Genomic DNA, 21181 nt, shown 5'->3' with positions numbered 1-21181 from the left:
ACAATAGTGTGGTAATTTTTCATTTTCATTCCTTCTCATTTCTCTTTAACAAGTATGATAACCGTGCCAAACATAGACAATTAATGTAGTTATAAAAGTATAAAAAAAAACATATATTATTTTAAACTAAATAAAAAATGAATTTATAGAAAAATAATAATACATCCCTGATCTCAAACAAAAATATTGTATATTTATGTTTTTAAACATATAAATAAAGATAAATTTAAAGTAAGTTTAGTATAAATTATAGAGTTAATAGTAATATCGTATATTTTTTTTAAAAATAATATTTTTTATAGCTGTATTAAGATATTGTGTGTGCGCGTGCGTGCGTGCGTTTGTTGACAAAGTTTTTTTTTTTTGACAAAATAAAAGATATTCATTCATTCAAATTGATATAGTACATCGATATCATGCAAATTCGCTAAAAACAAAAAGGATGAATATGTGAACAGGCTCACATCATCCATGTTAATAGCATAAAACAGCAAAGTACAATTGCCTACACATATGACTATATTTAAATCTCCGAAATAACCATGTATCCGGATCTGCAACGTGGATGACGCCAAAGTCATTGAATTTGTTGACAAAGTTAAAATCAAATTAACGAATTATACATACAAGATGTGTTAAATAATTAACAATGAATTATTTTATTTTAAAGTATAAGTTTGATTCTTTTCCTTTTCTAGATTTATAAATTAAAAAAGGCTAAAATATGGATTTAATCCCTGCAAATATGCCTCGTTTTGGTTTTAGTCCCTGGTAAAAAAGAAATTTGTTTTTGGTCCCTGCAAAATATTTTGTTTTTGAAAATAGTCCTTGGAGGGACTATTTTCAAAAACAAAAAATTTTGCAGGGACCTTTTTGAAAAACAAAATATTTTGCAGGGACCAAAAACTACAAAATTGGTTCAGTTATAATGTACCACGTATGCAAATCATCACAAAAGTGGGGTCAGGGACTATTTTCAAAAACAAAAAATTTTGCAGGGACCAGAAACAATTTTTTTTTTACCAGGGACTAAAACCAAAACGAGGCATATTTGCAGGGACTAAAACCATATTTTAGCCATTAAAAAATAATATTTTTTATAGCTGTATTAAGATATTGTGTGTGTGTGCGCGTGCGTGCGTGCGTGTTGACAAAGTTAAAACAAAATTAACCAATTATACATACAAGATGTGTTAAATAATTAAACAACTAGTATGGACACCCATGCCAAGTACGGGCTAGAATTTCGTCATATTTGAGGGAGAGAATATTGTGATGTTTCAAGTATTAGTTAACAAAAATCTTATATGTAAGTCTTAAATTTTTTGATGAAGATGTGGTGGTATCATTCTCACTTGCGTGGTTGCTCTTTCTCCAAATTCTCTATCTACACCGGTGTAGGCTCCTCCAGAGATTCCAACAGTGGTATCACATCCCGGTTCAATATTGTGGGGGGAGCGGAAGTGGTTCTTGGAGGTGGATCACGGACACGAAGATCATGACACTTAATGGAGAAATGTTAAAGTGTAAAGTGTGAGTTTAAATTCCATATTGTAAGAAAGAGTAAATGTGAGCAACATATAAAATAGATTACTCATATACATAATGCCTTAAGATTTTCAAAGAAGATGTGAGTTGAATCTCACTTGTGTAATTTCTTTCGGTCTAATGTTATAATACAAGCCGATGTAGGCTCTCACGGAAGTTTAAACATCATGATGATTTATTTTGTTAGTTTATGGGTTTATTTGTTTGATATTTTATCTAAAAATTTTGTTTTGAATGTCCTTCGCTTTCATGCAGATTTTTTTATTCAACCTCTATATCATTTCAAATTCCTTCACTTTTGATATTTCGTGGGATCTTACAATGAAAAAATGTAGATGTGTTATGATGTGTTGACAAAATACATGTGTATTAGATATTTTAAATTGAGTGATATTTTTTTAATGAGTCTAATATTGTGGTAGCATAGTTTCCTAATATTTTTGGTTGCATAATTACCTATTTTAAATTGAGTAGCATTTTTTTTTAATGATTCTTAAGGATAAAACACACCCTCCTTGTTTTATCTCTTATCATTTCTATCAAGTTCAAATTTATTTGTCATCTTCTTTCCATTCCTAATTTACTTGATCTCTTATCATGAAAGAATGAAACAAACATCCCTCTTTGAAATCACCGTCAACCCATATTTTTTTTACCATGTTGTGCCTCTGAACTTATGTTGCTATCTCACTAGATCATTAGACATATGGAGTCTCACATTTAAGGAATATATGTTTATGTGTCATGTGTGAGTTAAACTTCTATATTGGCTGCAATAGTATATATTGAGTAACATATAAGCGAGATAAAAAATACATATAATGTCTTAAGATTTTAGGCGAAGACACGGTGTCAATCTCACTTGTAGGGTTTCTCTTAGTCAAATATGATGGTCCAACCTATTGTAGGCTCTCTCTAAACTCTGAACGTTACGATGAACTACTTTTTTAGTTTTTGATTTGCTTAAATTTTAATTTCAAATATAAGTTTTTGGATATCGTTTGCTTTCATGCATTTTTTATATCCAACCAATATCATATAAGATACCTTAACATTTTGATCTTTGGTTGAATTTTTTAATGGAAAAATATACATTTTTTATGATGAGTAGAAAAAGTACATGATTATTTTACATTTTAAAATAATGTGGTTTTTTTTAACTGAGTCTATTTTAACTTACTCATAAAATTATCAGTAACTCACTCTATTTTCAATTCTTCTATGGACAAAACACACTACTTTTTTCATCTATCATTTCTTTCATGATCAAATTTCTTTTTCATATTCTTATTTTTTTTTTTAAATTTGTTTCTCTCATTTCATGAAAGATAGGAACATAAACTTGCCTCTGTGAAAACACCATCATCAATCCATCTTTTTAACCACGATGTGCTTCCTTTTAAGCTAATTTGATCGTCAACAAATTACGTATAAAGTTTCAAAGTTAAAGGATATATTTTAATGTGTCAATTGTAACTTAAAGTTCTACATTGGATGACAAAGTAGATGTTTAGAAACATATAAGTAAGATGACCAATACACTTAATGTCTTAACGTCTTGAATGATGATGTGCTGTCAATCACAATTGTGTGGTGCTCTTAACCTAATGTCATGATCCAACATATTGTGGACTCTCTCACAATTCTAAATATTACATGAACTGTTTCATTAGTTAGGATGTCAATTGTTTAATTTTTATATTAAATTTAAGTTTTTGGTTGTTGTTCGCTTTCATGCAATATTTTTTAATCAATCTCTAACATATCATATTTCTTCACCTTTAGTCTTTGGTGGAATTTAACCATAGAAAAACATTGATAGATTATGCTAAGTTGACAAAACATGTGTTTAGTAGACATCTTTAAATGTTGTTACATTTTTTAATCGAGTTTAATTTTTTTTTTTTTTTTTTTTTGTAAATTAATCGCACAAAATCTTCAACTCCTTCAAAAATTCCATAAAATCATCTACGTCTCACTCCATTATTTATAACCTCATTGATAAAACACACAATTCTTATTTTTTACCAGTATCATTTCTCTCAATCTCAAATTTCTTTTCATCTTCTTTCTTTTTTTAAATTTCCTTTATCTTTTCTCATGAAATAAAGTAACAAAAACATCCCTTCATTAAGTTACCACCAATCCACCTTTTTAACCATGATGTACTTCGGTTTGACCTTATTTGACTATGTCACGTATTTATAGACAGGAGAATCGCACACTTGTGGAAGAGATGCTAAAGTTAAAGTTCTACAATGGATGGTAAAGTAGATGTTGAATAAGTTATAAGTGAGATGAGTCATATACATGTGCCTAAAGAATTTGGAAGAAAATATGGCGTCAATATCATTTGTGTGGTGTCTTTTAGTCCAACTCAATGATACAACCCAACGTAGGTTCTTTAAATTTCCAACATTAAGATGTTTTGTTTTGCTAGTTTTTGGGTGTCATAATATTTTTATTTTAAATTTTAGATTTTGGAAATCGTTCACTTTCCTACTATTTTTTTTGTCAAGGCAGTACATTTTTTATTTAACTTTTATTATTTTAATATCCTTCAATTTTAGTCTTTGGTGGGATCTAAGAAATGAAAAATGTAGCGTTATGTTGAGTTGAAAAATACATGTTTATTAAACATTTTAAATTGATGTGACGTGTTTGAATGAGTCTAATGTTTCTTGTAACATAATTACTTAGTAATATTCGACTTCTTAAACAAATTCATAAAATTATCATCAACTCACTCTTTTTTCTTGCCATTTCTCTCATGTTCGAATTACTTTTTCATAATCTCTATTTTTCTAATTACCCCCTCCGTCTCATATTAGATGTCATGTTTAAGTTTTACACAATTATTAAGAAAATGATTAATAATGTTTATTTTAATGACAAAATGTGTATCATTTACTAATAGACCGTTGTTAATTATAGTTAGTGAAATAGTTATAGGTCATAATAAGGATATGTTAGTGATAAAGAAATAAATGTTGTATTGACATTATAAAATAGACAAATAATTTGAGGGAAAAAAAAAAGGAAAGTGGACACCTGATTTGAGATAGAGGGAGTAACTTTCTCTTTTCTCATAAAAGGAAAGAGAAAAAAAAAAAACATCCATCTTTAAACCGCCGCCAACCCATTACCATGTTGTGCCTCTGACCTTATTTGACTATTTTATCATATCATAGACATAGAGAGTCTCACACTTAAGAGAGATGTTAATGTGTCATTTGTGAATTATAATTCTATATTAGCAACAAGATTTGATATTTATGAACATATATATATATATATATATATATATATATATATATATATATATATAGGAGGAGAGATCCATTGACTCTAAGAGTAACTCTATTGACTTACTCCAAATCTTATCCCTTAATATTGCTGCCCAACATGGTTGGTCTAACATAAGGTTGGAAAGTGACTCTTCTAGTGCACTTCTTGTGTTCAAAAATTTATCGTTGGTGCCTATTCTTCTTCGGAACCGGTGGCATAATGCCCGTGCTCTTAATGTTCAGGTTCTTTCCTCTCATATTTACGGAGAAGGCAACATCTGTGCCGACAGAATAGCACACTACGGTCATTCAGTTGTTGGGGAAGTGTGGTTGTCAACTTTACCGTCAGAGTTTCAGCAGGATTTTTTCGCGGACCGGTGTAGTATGCCTCGGTTTAGATATCCGTAGGTGGCTGTTTATGCTTATCTTTGGTTTTTTGTCTATTTCTGTTTTTTATTTTCTTTTTCTGTGGGTTTTGGCCTAGTCCCCCCTCTTGTATCTTTTTCTCCCATTTTTTTTAATAAATTTTGAGTTTGGCGGTGCGGGATGGGAGTTCATCGGGGTTCCAACCTAGTTGGGATGCCGTTGTTTCTTCTTGATGTTTGTCCTTTCTCCTGTTTTACCTAAAAAAATAATGGTCAAAGTTAATTAATATTCATCTCACGTGATCCCTAAATAATACTCTCCCATACTATTTCTCTACCATGCCTTTGTTTTGCTTTCTTCTATTGATGAAAAAAAATCTAAACTTGCTCTCATGTATCGATTCACTCAGCCATATTTTGGAGCCTATCACTCACTACTATTAATGAATTTTAGTATTCACCTTTAAATTTGTTCTTTTGTTTTTTCCTAATTTCTCTCCATTGAGAAAGGGTAGTACTCTAAATCTTCTGCCATTAAAATTAAACCTTGAATGTCTTGAAATCATCATATGTCTATAATATTATCTCAGCAATAATTTTTTATTTGATCCGATTGAGGAGTGTGATATTGATTGAATCAGATTTCATTGATAAAAAACTGAATTAGATTTTTGATTATTCATAGAGCTAATATTGGATCTGATTGTAACGTGTTTTAATCATTACTTTTACAAAATTCTGAATAAATTATATGTTCGTGATGATTTATGATTCTTTGAAATTGAATGAATACACATGTTTATAGGAATACACATGATTTATGATTCTTTGAAATTGAAAATGATTTATGATTCTTTGAAATTGAAATAATACAATCTGCATATAGTGTTTCTCACTCGTGCATTCTAATGGGTTGTTTAGAGAGAAGGTGTAGAAAAATCTTACCATAGGAATTAGTTGTAATTAATCACAACCATTAATTACTATTAACGTCATAATTCCCTCATATGATGATCCAACGGTCTTCATCATTATTATTAACGAATCATAAATATGATGATCCAATCAATTGTAGACTCCCTCATAACTCCTAACGTCATGATGAAATGTTTAGTTTTTTTGACGTCATTTACTTATTTTTTTTATATTATAAATAAAAAATATAAATTTATAATTATGGGTTAATGCAGCGAATGAGGGTACATTTGAATTTTAAGTCAAGAATTTTTTTTTTTAATTTCGTATAAACACTGCGACCCAAATAGTTGCTAAGAAAAAAAAAAAACCTTTTGGTTCAAAAAAATTAATTTGAAAATTTAGTCTCTATCTAATTATTTTAAGATTTTTCATATTTTTGCATAATTGTCGTCTTTTTTGCTTATTATTTTCAATGACGTAGTTATATCTTTTTTATTATTATCAAGACATAACTGTCTCTTTAATTATTGTGAACGATCAAAGTTTATACATATAGGTAAACTTCAAGACTCATTAAAACATCATAAAAATAGCAAACATAATTATTTTACTACTACACCAAAGATTACAAGTAGTCCAAATTTTAAAGCACTTATTCAAACTCACACAACAAAGGGCATAATTTAAAGATGATGATACACTGTGATATTGTACTCCATAACAAAATTCTCAGGGGAAGAAATAGAGTAAACACTGTTTGCTATGACATATCCCCTAGCAAACCTGAACAGTCCAGTCCCACCAACTATTGCCATTTCTCTATTTTGTTCAGCAACAGGATTCCTCCCTAACATGCTAAGTGTGCTCCCTGCATAGTTTCCCTCTGTGAAAATAAAATTTGTCAACATAAACATTCCAATATCATGCAGAGAAGCTTGACCAAACAACCCTTGTGCTCTTCCAATGTGCTTTGAACTCATTTCAGGCCCTTCAGTGATTTCATCATCCATTACATAAGTTGCACCAAATCCATTAGGCACGTTTTCAGGTGTGTTAACAATTTGCACAATTGTTGGGTTGTTTTTGTTTTTAATGTCATGGTAGTAGAAGTGAAGATGAGTCAATTTTTCTGAAGGTAAATATATGTTGGATTGTTTTGAGAACACTCCATTTGTTGAAGTTGATTGAGTAAAAATTATATTTAGAGAGAAGAGAAATAATAAACTACGTGAAATAAGAGCCATTTTGATGAAGGACACTTTTCTTTAATTTCTTTTTTTTATTTTATTTTATGATTGAACAACGAAAGAGACATCATCACTCTTTAATAGTTTTTCCTGGAATGGAATGAATTATTACCCACGTTCATCGCGAGGAATATAAAAAATGTTATTTAAAGTACTATTTCATCTTTTTGTCCCTACCTCCCATCATATCTGCTCAACACTCTTTTTCATTGGTTTGTTTCTATTTCGGGATCAATTCAGGATAATTCTTGTCGCTATTTATAGGATACAGAATCCTCTCCAAATTGAAAACTACTAGTATAGTGACCCGTGCCAATTACCGGAAATAAAAAACTTTTTTATCAAATATATAGATTTTATATTATGTTATCTTAAAGTTATAAGTATGGTTATAATTTAAATTTGATATGGAAAAAATATCATCTTAATTTTGTTTATTTTGTATATATTTTGAAATATCTAAACATTGCACACAACGATTAAAGTATTTGGAGTTATAGTTATACTAATTATTTGTAGTATAAGATGTAGTCATTCTTAAACTTAGCATATGTAATATTTTTGCAAAAATACGTCGACATACTGTATATTATTACTTGTTGACATAATGTATTTTATTAATCCTAAAAACTAAAAAAAAAATTATTTTTTTATATAATAGTCAGTGTCAGATGTATACACCTAGTATGTGAATGCAAACGTTAATTTTTTTACGGATAATCCACTTGGGTTGGCCTAGTGGTATTGGCTTACAAGGTCTCAGGTTCGATTCTCTCTGGTGCCAATTTAAGGGGGTTAGTTTAGCTTCTTCCAAAAAAAAAAAAAAAAATTTACGGGTGTGTATAAATATAGTTTGGTCTACAGAAATGTTGATTGTTATTTGTTTTTATTTTTTACAAAACCAATGGTCTAGTGTAAATATTGTATTTTACGGTAATAACGATATAAGAAAAAGGTTCCGCGTATTGTTATACCTGAAAAGTGCATCAATTAAAAGTAAACTGCAGGAGGATCTGCTTATATAGAAATTGCATGTCCTGTAATGACCAGTACGCCTTACAAATTAAGAAATTATAAATAAAACGACTTCCAAACAATACGCAACTTTATTTTTCTAAATTATAGCAACAACAATTCTAAAACATAACCAATGATCATACTTTTCGAAAAACTTCACGATACACAACATTGTGGTCTCCTTGCAAACATTATCATCTTCATTCAAGATGAGCAGCTTCAGACCTTTTCTTGAAGTAACTCGAGAGAAAGCAACACAGAGTTATCCATGCGTGAACACAGGCTTAGGAAGATAAACTCCCACTCGAGATAAAGATTGACCCTGACTTTTATTTATTGTCATTGCAAAACAAAGCGTCAATGGAAATTGCATGCGCCTGAATTTGAAGGGTACTCCCGGATCACTCGGAATAAGATTCATCCTGGGGATGAATACCCTGGTACCTGTCCTTTTTCTTGTAATTACGGTAGCAGCTATCGTGCTCTTCCCTAGATGTGTAACTGTGAGCCTCGTACCATTATACAGTCCATTGGCCTGATTGATGTTTCTCATCAGCATAACTCGACTCCCCACCATTAGTTTCAACCGGTGATTTGAAATTCTAGAGCTCTTAATACCATTAAGAAATTCCGTTGTGAACCACTCGCTTTGGACATCAGAATTTTCACCCGATCGACAAACAAAATAAGAGCTTAAATACTCTTTCTCTTCACCTGGAATCAGTGACATCATATATTCGTTAACATGCTAAACTGAATCAAGCGTTGGTGCGAGTATTCCCCTTGCTTAGAAAAATAGCAGGTCACGAAGTTTATCATTCAAATCGGGATACACAAAGTCTATAAGTGGCATCAACGGATTTGTTGTGTCCGATATCAGCAAATCTCAGAAATTTCTACCTTCATTTCACCATTCTCATCTGAAGCGTCGTTGCCATCTCCAATTGAGAGTGTCCACTTGCCAAAATTAGCAATTTCTTCCTGCTCTATAGGTACTGAAGATGCACCCAATCTCATATTAACAGTAAGCCTCAACACATTACAATAAACCCATATCTTTGATGAATTGATTGAGGCATCAACAATATCCTCCCTCGATCCGTTTCGGACTACAGACAATATCTGCCTGAAATCACCATCTAAAACTACTGTCATTCCACCAAAAGGTCTAAAATCGTTTAGGGGATCATTCTTGGACCTGATATCATGCATTGATCGGTCAACTGCCTCAAAACACCATCGGTGCATCATTGGAGCCTCATCCCAAATTATCAACTTTGCAGCACGCACCAGGTCTGCCCTAGGACTATCCTTTTCCATCGTAAGCGATGACGCCTCATTAATCTCAATAGGGACTGTCGGCGTCGAGTGCGCAGTTCTTCCACCTGGTAATAGAATAGTCGCTATACCGTTGGATGCAGCATTCAATACAATTAACCCCTTCGATCTAATATCAGCCGACAATCTTTTTCATATAAAGGTTTTTCCAGTACCACCATAACCATATAAGAAAAAGAAACCACTGTCGTCAGAACCAACAGACTCCATGATCTTGTCATGCACACATCTTTGTTCATCAGTCAACATCAGTAACATATCAGCGTGTGTCTTTTCCAGTTCATCTTTGTTGTAATTTAGCTCATCAATGATAAGCTTGTTTGTAAAAGTTGGCATGTCTGCCGCGTTTGGCCTGGGCATAGATTTGAAGTCAGTAAGTGAGGTCCGTTTTCCTGAAGCAGCATTTCAATTTCAATCAAACACATGTTCTTCAAGTCATCGCCACCGATACGCATATCTACATATTAAATGTAAAGTCACGAAATTAATATAAACAACTAAAGAAAAATGATAGTAAGAGAATATATGCAATGCAACAGAAAAAATGATATTAAAGTCACGACTCAATTCTTAATCGAAAAAGCTTCTTTCAGCTTAACTCAAACTAAAAAAAATAAGCTTTTTCGTTTTCTAACATGGTGTACCTTTGCATGAAATCTTTTGAGTATAGCATAACCCTTCCTCCACTAAATTTGTTTTCTCGAGGGTCATCTGAATTGTCGTTGCTTCAAAGTGATTATCCATGTCTTCTGGAGATTGCAAAAGTATTTAACTTAACACGATTCTGTCTCTGCCTAAAGTGTTTCTGAGCTATACTTGTCTTCAACACTTGCAACTCATTTATATTTCCTCTCTCACTGCATTTTCATCTAATGGACTTCCCACTTCATTGAAGTCACTTGATATTTCCGACTGTAAGAATTTAGCATTCTTGCCTCCGGAAATGTGGAGCAATTACACATCACTTGTGGATTTGTACTTAGAAAATTGTTGTGATGGACTTACCTCCTTTCAACTGAATGGTTTTCCTACGCTCGAGAGTCTTTCCATTGAAGGATGTAGCTTTCTCAACTGAATGGATTTGTACTAAAACTATCGAAGTAATAAAAATAATAAGTTCGTATCCACGAGGACTGTGTTAATCTCAACTTAGCAATAAAGTTAATATCTAGGATGTGTAAATTTTGTAAGTGCCTGAGGCAGTAGGTTTGTGTGCATAAAAAGTAAATAAAAGTTGTTGAAAGATGATTCGAGAAGGATGATTATGCCGATGCATCCGCTATTGCTTTATATGAGTAGTTTACCTCCCTTTATTACTAATTACTATTCAATCTTTACGACAAATTAACTAAGTAGTTTTGATCAATCTCTTGACTCAAAACCCTTTCCTAAGTTATAATCTTTTAATCTCTTAAACCGATTGAATAACTGCGGAAGCGATAAAAGTACGTTAATTCATGAGTCATGATCCTCAATTTCCTATCTCTAGGTTCCTATGTTGAATCAAACAGGATTACTATTTCAGGATTAAAAGCTAGGGTTAATAGTCATTCAATTCCTAATATCAATTCATGTAATTGCACGAAGCTAGGGTTAATAGTCATACAAACAATTATATGAAAAGCAATGAACACACGTAATTCTGAATAAAGACTGAATAACATTAATAATAAAGAGAGTATCAACTACTGATTCATATATTACAAAAGGTTCATCATGGCTCAATCAAACTAAAACCTTAGCTACTCATATTCATAAAATTAAAACAACAGAGAAAAGAAAATAAACCGAGAGTTTCGTTGTTGCCTCCAAAATTTGCTTTCTAATCGCTGTTCTTCTTGTACATGCCGTAGCAGCCTCTCTTTCAATCCGTTCCAAAACGTGAAGGAAGCTCTCCAAAACGTGAATCTGCTCCTTTTTTTCTTTTGTACCAAAGCGTGAATTGGCCTTTTTTATAACAAAGCTGAAGTTCCAACCCTCGGGTCAACCAACAACATGGGTCAAAGCCCACTTTATAATTCCACGTTTCCTTCAATGTTTATATGTGACTTGTTTTAATCTTTTGATGCCGATGTATATAACTCAAAAATATATGTCAGCATGATATATGCTTCCTTGGTCCACTTTTTCATCCAATACCACCATCAATACTAATGCATAATACATGTTCTTGTTATTTTCAATCCAGCCTTCCTTTGTATGTCACGCTATCTTTCTCTCTTGTTTGATCATGTAGCTACTGAGCAATAATAATAGATAAAAATATACTTGACTCGATAAACAAAAGTGCAATTAAGCCTATATAAAATGACTCTAAATTAAATAGTAAACTAATAAAAATAGACTAAAAACTTATTAAAAATGACTCTAAAAATAGTGAATGACTGACTGCCATCACAACCCCAAACATAAACTGTTACTTGTCCTCAAGGAACAAACTTGTTGAATGAAAAATGACAGTAAAATAACAGCTCACCAACCAATGATATCCTCAAAGTTCATCTCCCTAATAGCCATATGTTGAGCTAGTTTGACTTGCTTGCATCCACCAATCACAACTCCCCTCAACAATTTGATAAAGGTTCACACACAATCAACATGCAGGTCTACATATTATCATACGCTTGAAAAGTTTCTAAACGTCAATCAAAATCAATGTCATTACACACTTTGAGGTCTTAAAGGATTATAACGGGGCTTAGGTGAAGGTGGAATAATATTTGGATAAGTAGGCTACACAAAATTTGAGTTAGGCATTCATACGGAAGTTAAGCACAAAATTCAATCCATCATTCATTCACCTTTTGGAACAACAATTCTTGCAAGGGTACTAGAGATTATTTGTAACTTATTGGGACAATCGAGTTTGGAATTACTCAGATTTTTCAATGTTTGTCCCTTTGTTTTTCATTCTTTTTTTTTTTTTAATACACCATTTTTGTGTGTATTTTTCATGATTTGTTCTTTGTTCTCTAGTACCACCACCCCAAACTTAGTTGGTTGCAAATTCCTATAGCAACCCCAAACTTATTTTTTAACAACATTCTACAATGCCTAACTCAGATTCGGACAAATTCTAAAAGTCTCTAAGTTTGTAATGTAGTTTATCACCGAACAAAAAGATCTAAACCTACCGGCTCAATTTGGCTTTCAAAAAGGATAAATTTCAAATCATAATCAGGGTAGGCTTCAAAGGCTCACAGGACCAAGCACTTTGCCTCAATGTGTAAATGACATAGATCAATCAACAGTAAAGAAACAATGCAAGTTCTAGAAATGTAGTTGCACGGAACACTCTATATAAGTAAATTGAAAAATAAAATTTGGTCATGAACCTTACAGTATTAGATTTTTGTGAGTTGTGACTACCTATCTTTAATTGCCGTACATTTCGCCTTTGAAACACAAGTCACTCCCCCTTTTAAACTTTGATGTTATCATTGGTGAAACAAACTGTTATCAAACTGGAAAATTTCAAGAAACAAGAAAATTCATTAATTATAAACAAGCAAATAATTAAAGTTAATCAAACTGAGAAATGACACAACTGACATCTGATAAAGATAAGTTATTGAAAATAATAAAAAATAAGAACTGATGTGGACTCTGATTTTTTTTTTCTCCTTTTTTTTTTTGGGTCCATCTTTTCACTTTTTTTTTTGTTTGCTTTTTTTTTTTAACTGAAAAAAAAATACCTGCAAAATAAAAAACATTAAAAAAAAAAGGATGGGTTGCCTCCCACCAAGCACTTTTTTTTACGTCATTGATCTTGACGCTTCAACCACTGTTAGGGTGGCAAAAATGATAGAAAGAATATATCATCCTTCTTCTTCCTCTTGTTTGGTAGGAATTCCATCAATTTGACATAAAGAATCAGATACTCCCATGCACCCACTGTTAAACCTTTGGAATTTAAGATCTCCCACCTTAGAGAAGGACATGCATCCATCTGCACACGAGTGATTTCCTTAACCCCCGTTGGTTCAGACTTTGGGAAAATATCAACACTCCTCACTTTGGAATTTTCTTCCACCACAACCTCGTGACACTCAGTCTCCATCTGAACCAGCTTCCTCTAAGACTCATGTGCTTTTGCAACAAGATCACCACACTGAACTTCAAACTTCTCAACTGAAACTTGATTTGACACCAAGAAATCATCTAAAATATTTTGAAGTTGAGTATTGTAATCGATGTTGATCACCTCTTTCTTCTCTTCAGAATTACTACTTGGTTGATCCACCTCATAATTGTCACACCTCTCATTTAATAGAGAGATTTTACTGTCCAAACATTTTATCTTCAAAGATATCATATATTTTTCATACTGCAATGACCAAATCTCTTTTGTCTCATAGAGGTGTAACCTGTCTATCATAGCTGCAAAACTTTGATAAACTTTTTAGTAGAACCGTACAATGAGAAGAAAACGAAGAGCATAAATAATTTTTTTTTTCAATATATATATATATACAAAAAAAAAAATATATATAAATGACAGAAATCCTAAACAAAAACAAAATTGCTAAGTTGAAATGATTCAACAGTCCCCGGCAGCGGCGCCAAAAACTTGATAGATATTTTAGCAAGCGTACTAAAACTATCGAAGTAATAAAAATAATAAGTTCGTATCCACGAGGACTGTGTTAATCTCAACTTAGCAATAAAGTTAATATCTAGGATGTGTAAATTTTGTAAGTGCCTGAGGCAGTAGGTTTGTGTGCATAAAAAGTAAATAAAAGTTGTTGAAAGATGATTCGAGAAGGATGATTATGCCGATGAATCCGCTATTGCTTTATATGAGTAGTTTACCTCCCTTTATTACTAATTACTATTCAATATTTACGACAAATTAACTAAGTAGTTTTGATCAATCTCTTGACTCAAAACCCTTTCCTAAGTTATAATCTTTTAATCTCTTAAACCGATTGAATAACTGCGGAAGCGATAAAAGTACGTTAATTCATGAGTCATGATCCTCAATTTCCTATCTCTAGGTTCCTATGTTGAATCAAACAGGATTACTATTTCAGGATTAAAAGCTAGGGTTAATAGTCATTCAATTCCTAATATCAATTCATGTAATTGCACGAAGCTAGGGTTAATAGTCATACAAACAATTATATGAAAAGCAATGAACACACGTAATTCTGAATAAAGACTGAATAACATTAATAATAAAGAGAGTATCAACTACTGATTCATATATTACAAAAGGTTCATCATGGCTCAATCAAACTAAAACCTTAGCTACTCATATTCATAAAATTAAAACAACAGAGAAAAGAAAATAAACCGAGAGTTTCGTTGTTGCCTCCAAAATTTGCTTTCTAATCGCTGTTCTTCTTGTACATGCCGTAGCAGCCTCTCTTTCAATCCGTTCCAAAACGTGAAGGAAGCTCTCCAAAACGTGAATCTGCTCCTTTTTTTCTTTTGTACCAAAGCGTGAATTGGCCTTTTTTATAACAAAGCTGAAGTTCCAACCCTCGGGTCAACCAACAACATGGGTCAAAGCCCACTTTATAATTCCACGTTTCCTTAAATGTTTATATGTGACTTGTTTTAATCTTTTGATGCCGATGTATATAACTCAAAAATATATGTCAGCATGATATATGCTTCCTTGGTCCACTTTTTCATCCAATACCACCATCAATACTAATGCATAATACATGTTCTTGTTATTTTCAATCCAGCCTTCCTTTGTATGTCACGCTATCTTTCTCTCTTGTTTGATCATGTAGCTACTGAGCAATAATAATAGATAAAAATATACTTGACTCGATAAACAAAAGTGCAATTAAGCCTATATAAAATGACTCTAAATTAAATAGTAAACTAATAAAAATAGACTAAAAACTTATTAAAAATGACTCTAAAAATAGTGAATGACTGACTGCCATCACAACCCCAAACATAAACTGTTACTTGTCCTCAAGGAACAAACTTGTTGAATGAAAAATGACAGTAAAATAACAGCTCACCAACCAATGATATCCTCAAAGTTCATCTCCCTAATAGCCATATGTTGAGCTAGTTTGACTTGCTTGCATCCACCAATCACAACTCCCCTCAACAATTTGATAAAGGTTCACACACAATCAACATGCAGGTCTACATATTATCATACGCTTGAAAAGTTTCTAAACGTCAATCAAAATCAATGTCATTACACACTTTGAGGTCTTAAAGGATTATAACGGGGCTTAGGTGAAGGTGGAATAATATTTGGATAAGTAGGCTACACAAAATTTGAGTTAGGCATTCATACGGAAGTTAAGCACAAAATTCAATCCATCATTCATTCACCTTTTGGAACAACAATTCTTGCAAGGGTACTAGAGATTATTTGTAACTTATTGGGACAATCGAGTTTGGAATTACTCAGATTTTTCAATGTTTGTCCCTTTGTTTTTCATTCTTTTTTTTTTTTAATACACCATTTTTGTGTGTATTTTTCATGATTTGTTCTTTGTTCTCTAGTACCACCACCCCAAACTTAGTTGGTTGCAAATTCCTATAGCAACCCCAAACTTATTTTTTAACAACATTCTACAATGCCTAACTCAGATTCGGACAAATTCTAAAAGTCTCTAAGTTTGTAATGTAGTTTATCACCGAACAAAAAGATCTAAACCTACCGGCTCAATTTGGCTTTCAAAAAGGATAAATTTCAAATCATAATCAGGGTAGGCTTCAAAGGCTCACAGGACCAAGCACTTTGCCTCAATGTGTAAATGACATAGATCAATCAACAGTAAAGAAACAATGCAAGTTCTAGAAATGTAGTTGCACGGAACACTCTATATAAGTAAATTGAAAAATAAAATTTGGTCATGAACCTTACAGTATTAGATTTTTGTGAGTTGTGACTACCTATCTTTAATTGCCGTACATTTCGCCTTTGAAACACAAGTCACTCCCCCTTTTAAACTTTGATGTTATCATTGGTGAAACAAACTGTTATCAAACTGGAAAATTTCAAGAAACAAGAAAATTCATTAATTATAAACAAGCAAATAATTAAAGTTAATCAAACTGAGAAATGACACAACTGACATCTGATAAAGATAAGTTATTGAAAATAATAAAAAATAAGAACTGATGTGGACTCTGATTTTTTTTTCTCCTTTTTTTTTGGGTCCATCTTTTCACTTTTTTTTTTGTTTGCTTTTTTTTTTAACTGAAAAAAAAATACCTGCAAAATAAAAAACATTAAAAAAAAAAGGATGGGTTGCCTCCCACCAAGCGCTTTTTTTTACGTCATTGATCTTGACGCTTCAACCACTGTTAGGGTGGAAAAAATGATAGAAAGAATATATCATCCTTCTTCTTCCTCTTGTTTGGTAGGAATTCCATCAATTTGACATAAAGAATCAGATACTCCCATGCACCCACTGTTAAACCTTTGGAATTTAAGATCTCCCACCTTAGAGAAGGACATGCATCCATCTGCACACGAGTGATTTCCTTAACCCCCGTTGGTTCAGACTTTGGGAAAATATCAACACTCCTCACTTTGGAATTTTCTTCCACCACAACCTCGTGACACTCAGTCTCCATCTGAACCAGCTTCCTCTAAGACTCATGTGCTTTTGCAACAAGATCACCACACTGAACTTCAAACTTCTCAACTGAAACTTGATTTGACACCAAGAAATCATCTAAAATATTTTGAAGTTGAGTATTGTAATCGATGTTGATCACCTCTTTCTTCTCTTCAGAATTACTACTTGGTTGATCCACCTCATAATTGTCACACCTCTCATTTAATAGAGAGATTTTACTGTCCAAACATTTTATCTTCAAAGATATCATATATTTTTCATACTGCAATGACCAAATCTCTTTTGTCTCATAGAGGTGTAACCTGTCTATCATAGCTGCAAAACTTGGATAAACTTTTTAGTAGAACCGTACAATGAGAAGAAAACGAAGAGCATAAATAATTTTTTTTTTCAATATATATATATATACAAAAAAAAAATATATATATAAATGACAGAAATCCTAAACAAAAACAAAATTGCCAAGTTGAAATGATTCAACAGTCCCCGGCAGCGGCGCCAAAAACTTGATAGATATTTTAGCAAGCGTACTAAAACTATCGAAGTAATAAAAATAATAAGTTCGTATCCACGAGGACTGTGTTAATCTCAACTTAGCAATAAAGTTAATATCTAGGATGTGTAAATTTTGTAAGTGCCTGAGGTAGTAGGTTTGTGTGCATAAAAAGTAAATAAAAGTTGTTGAAAGATGATTCGAGAAGGATGATTATGCCGATGAATCCGCTATTGCTTTATATGAGTAGTTTACCTCCCTTTATTACTAATTACTATTCAATCTTTACGACAAATTAATTAAGTAGTTTTGATCAATCTCTTGACTCAAAACCCTTTCCTAAGTTATAATCTTTTAATCTCTTAAACCGATTGAATAACTGCGGAAGCGATAAAAGTACGTTAATTCATGAGTCATGATCCTCAATTTCCTATCTCTAGGTTCCTATGTTGAATCAAACAGGATTACTATTTCAGAATTAAAAGCTAGGGTTAATAGTCATTCAATTCCTAATATCAATTCATGTAATTGCACGAAGCTAGGGTTGATAGTCATACAAGCAATTATATGAAAAGCAATGAACACAAGTAATTCTGAATAAAGGCTGAATAACATTAATAATAAAGAGAGTATCAACTACTGATTCATATATTACAAAAGGTTCATCATGCCTCAATCAAACTAAAACCTTAGCTACTCATGTTCATAAAATTAAAACAACAGAGAAAAGAAAATAAACCGAGAGTTTCGTAGTTGCCTCCTGAATTTGCTTTCTAATCGCTGTTCTTCTTGTACATGTCGTAGCAGCCTCTCTTTCAACCCGTTCCAAAACGTGAAGGAAGCTCTCCAAAACGTGAATCTGCTCCTTTTTTTTCTTTTGTACAAAAGCGTGAATTGGCCTTTTTTATAACAAAGCTGAAGTTCCAACCCTCGGGTCAACAAACAACATGGGTCAAAGCCCACTTTATAATTCCACGTTTCCTTCAAAGTTGTATGTCGCTTGTTCTTTTTTTTTTGAGTCAGGTAGTCTAGTGACTAGAAATTCACTTTTAAAGTGAATAAGTGGGGTGTCCGGGGTTCGAACCCCGGCCCCTATATATAATAATGCATTGTCCCTGCCAACTGAGCTATGCTCACGGGGACATATGTGGCTTGTTTTAATCTTTTGATGCCAATGTATATAACTCAAAAATATATGTTAGCATGATATATGCTTCCTTGGTCCACTTTTTCATCCAATACCACCATCAATACTAATGCATAATACATGTTCTTGTTATTTTCAATCCAGCCCTCCTTTGTATGTCACGCTATCTTTCTCTCTTGTTTGATCATGTAGCTACTGAGCAATAATAATAGATAAAAATACACTACTTGACTCGATAAATAAAAAACTATAATATATAAAATGACTCTAAATTAAATAGTAAACTAATAAAAATAGACTAAAAACTTATTAAAAATGACTCTAAAAATAGTGAATGACTGACTGGGGGAAAGACACTGGAAAAATCGTGGCACGATGGGGTCGCATCGTGGCACGATGGTGCGCTGGCAGCCAATAACAGAAACGTATTTTTAGGTGCAGATTTGTTCCAAATTTTAAGCAATTTTTTTACTATAAATATAGACCTTGTATCAGAGTAAACATAAAGATAGAGGGGGCTGAAACAAGGGTTTAGAATGGCAACAACAAAACTAGGGTTTGTATAGAGTTTGTCTCTTGGGAACAAACACTAGGGTTTGAAGGTTGATTCACCTTGGGAAACACTATTAGGATTGAGTCTCTTGGTTATGGGAAGAGGCTGACACTTTGGGTAGAATTAGGCGGGAGACTTATTCTTGTAACTCATTGATTTCTCTTTTGTAACGTTACTCTTCATATAGTGGAACGGAGGGCTGCTCTCTCCCCCAGACTAGGTCAATTTGGACCGAACTGGGTCAACAAATTCTTTTATGTTCTTCTCTTCTTTGTGTTCTTCTCGCCGTTGTTTTCTACTTTTGGCTTGTATTTAATTGTTCTATACACTTTGTTTTGGTTGCTTGATTATCTCTTGCTCCACACATCAAGTTGTTATTGGTGTGATTTTCATCGAATTCACAACAATTGGTGCCCACCGTGGGGCAAGGGTCAAAGGATAATCTAGTATCATGGGTTCAAAGTGGGATATTGAGAAGTTTACCGGAGATAACGATTTTGGGTTATGGAAGGTAAAGATGGAAGCGGTGTTAATACAGCAAAAGTGTGAGAAAGCTTTGAAGGGTGAAGGTTCGTTACCGGTCACCATGTCACGAGCGGAGAAGACCGAGATGGTAGACAAGGCCAGGAGTTCCATTGTCTTGTGCCTCGAGGATAAAGTTTTGAGAGAAGTAGCAAAGGAACCAACCGTGGCATCGATTTGGGCAAAGTTGGAATCTTTGTATATGACAAAGTCTTTGGCTCATCGGCAATTCCTAAAGCAACAACTCTACTCATTCAGGATGGTAGAGTCAAAGGCCATCATGGAGCAACTTACGAAGTTCAACAAAATCCTTGATGACTTGGAGAATATTGAGGTGCAACTTGAGGATGAGGATAAAGCTATACTCTTGTTGTGTGCTCTACCGAAATCTTTTGAATCGTTCAAAGATACCATGCTCTATGGCAAGGAAGGCATTGTTACCTTGGAAGAAGTTCAAGCGGCTTTGAGAACCAAGGAGTTGACCAAGTCCAAGGACTTGACTCATGAACACGGTGAAGGTCTAAGTGTCTCAAGAGGGAATGGTGGCGGTAGAGGTAATCGGAGAAAGAGTGGTAACAAGTAAAGGTTTGAATGCTTTAACTGTCACAAGATGGGTCACTTCAAGAAGGATTGTCCGGAGGTTAATGGTAACTCCGCACAAATTGTCTCTGAGGGTTATGAGGATGCGGGTGCTCTGATGGTGTGGTGTTGTTTGGAGGATGAAGAAGGTGATGTGTCTCACCTTGGGAGTGATGCCTAGTGGAGTGGTGATCGTCTGGAGAGACGTTAAACACTCAACATCAGCCTGGAGAGGCGGTGGTAAGAATACTCATGATCTACCAGTTGAGGTGGAGTTTCAAGGTTGAAGACATAGTGGGATGTATGCATTTTCTAGTTGAGGTAGAGTACACTCAGCGTGAGGTGAAAATGAACACACCGGTAATGGTACGACTATGGTGAGCAAGGGATTTCTTCATGAAGTTGAAGAATGTATAGCACGGCTTACGGGATTACTCTAAAAGAAGGCCAAGGGTGATTGGATGCAAGGTGATCTTCAAGGAAGCGGGAGATGTTCTGCGTTGAAGATGTTGTGGTGAATGCTTGTGGGACTACCTAAAACTCCTAGTGTAGTTAGACTGCAAGGACCTTCGAGAAGGCGGAAGATATTCCGATGGCTG

General features: G+C 33.3%; 2 protein-coding genes across 3 annotated transcripts; both read right to left on the bottom strand.

The window, feature by feature from the left end:
- Window positions 1–6691: 6691 nt before the first annotated feature.
- LOC11426166 (dirigent protein 21) lies at window positions 6692–7434 on the bottom strand. 2 transcript variants are annotated; one of them, XM_039831296.1, is made up of 2 exons: window positions 7419–7434; window positions 6692–7371 (listed from the first exon to the last, which is right to left on the bottom strand). In XM_039831296.1, the coding sequence occupies exons 1-2, from the start codon at window positions 7431–7433 to the stop codon at window positions 6802–6804; spliced, it is 585 nt and encodes a 194-aa protein (XP_039687230.1). In that variant the 5' UTR covers window position 7434; the 3' UTR covers window positions 6692–6801. The 2 variants fall into 2 exon arrangements, with proteins under 2 accessions (XP_039687230.1, XP_003599487.1); XM_003599439.4 differs by lacking the exon at window positions 7419–7434 and having other exon boundaries at window positions 6692–7411.
- A 1026-nt stretch (window positions 7435–8460) lies between these two features.
- On the bottom strand, window positions 8461–10848 carry LOC25488790 (uncharacterized). The gene is made up of 2 exons (XM_024777731.2): window positions 10365–10848; window positions 8461–10177 (listed from the first exon to the last, which is right to left on the bottom strand). Exon 2 carries the CDS (start codon window positions 9700–9702, stop codon window positions 9259–9261), a length of 444 nt encoding a protein of 147 aa, XP_024633499.1. The 5' UTR covers window positions 9703–10177; window positions 10365–10848; the 3' UTR covers window positions 8461–9258.
- Window positions 10849–21181: the final 10333 nt, after the last annotated feature.

This window comes from Medicago truncatula, chromosome 3 (genome assembly GCF_003473485.1).
Source record: "Medicago truncatula cultivar Jemalong A17 chromosome 3, MtrunA17r5.0-ANR, whole genome shotgun sequence".
Taxonomy (NCBI): Eukaryota; Viridiplantae; Streptophyta; class Magnoliopsida; order Fabales; family Fabaceae; genus Medicago; species Medicago truncatula.
This window is presented reverse-complemented; position numbering and strand designations above follow the sequence as displayed.

What these genes read in the sequence shown, in the direction of transcription:
- LOC25488790 (XM_024777731.2), bottom strand. Translation starts at nt 9,702, where the DNA reads ATGGAAAAGGATAGTCCTAGGGCAGACCTGGTGCGTGCTGCAAAGTTG.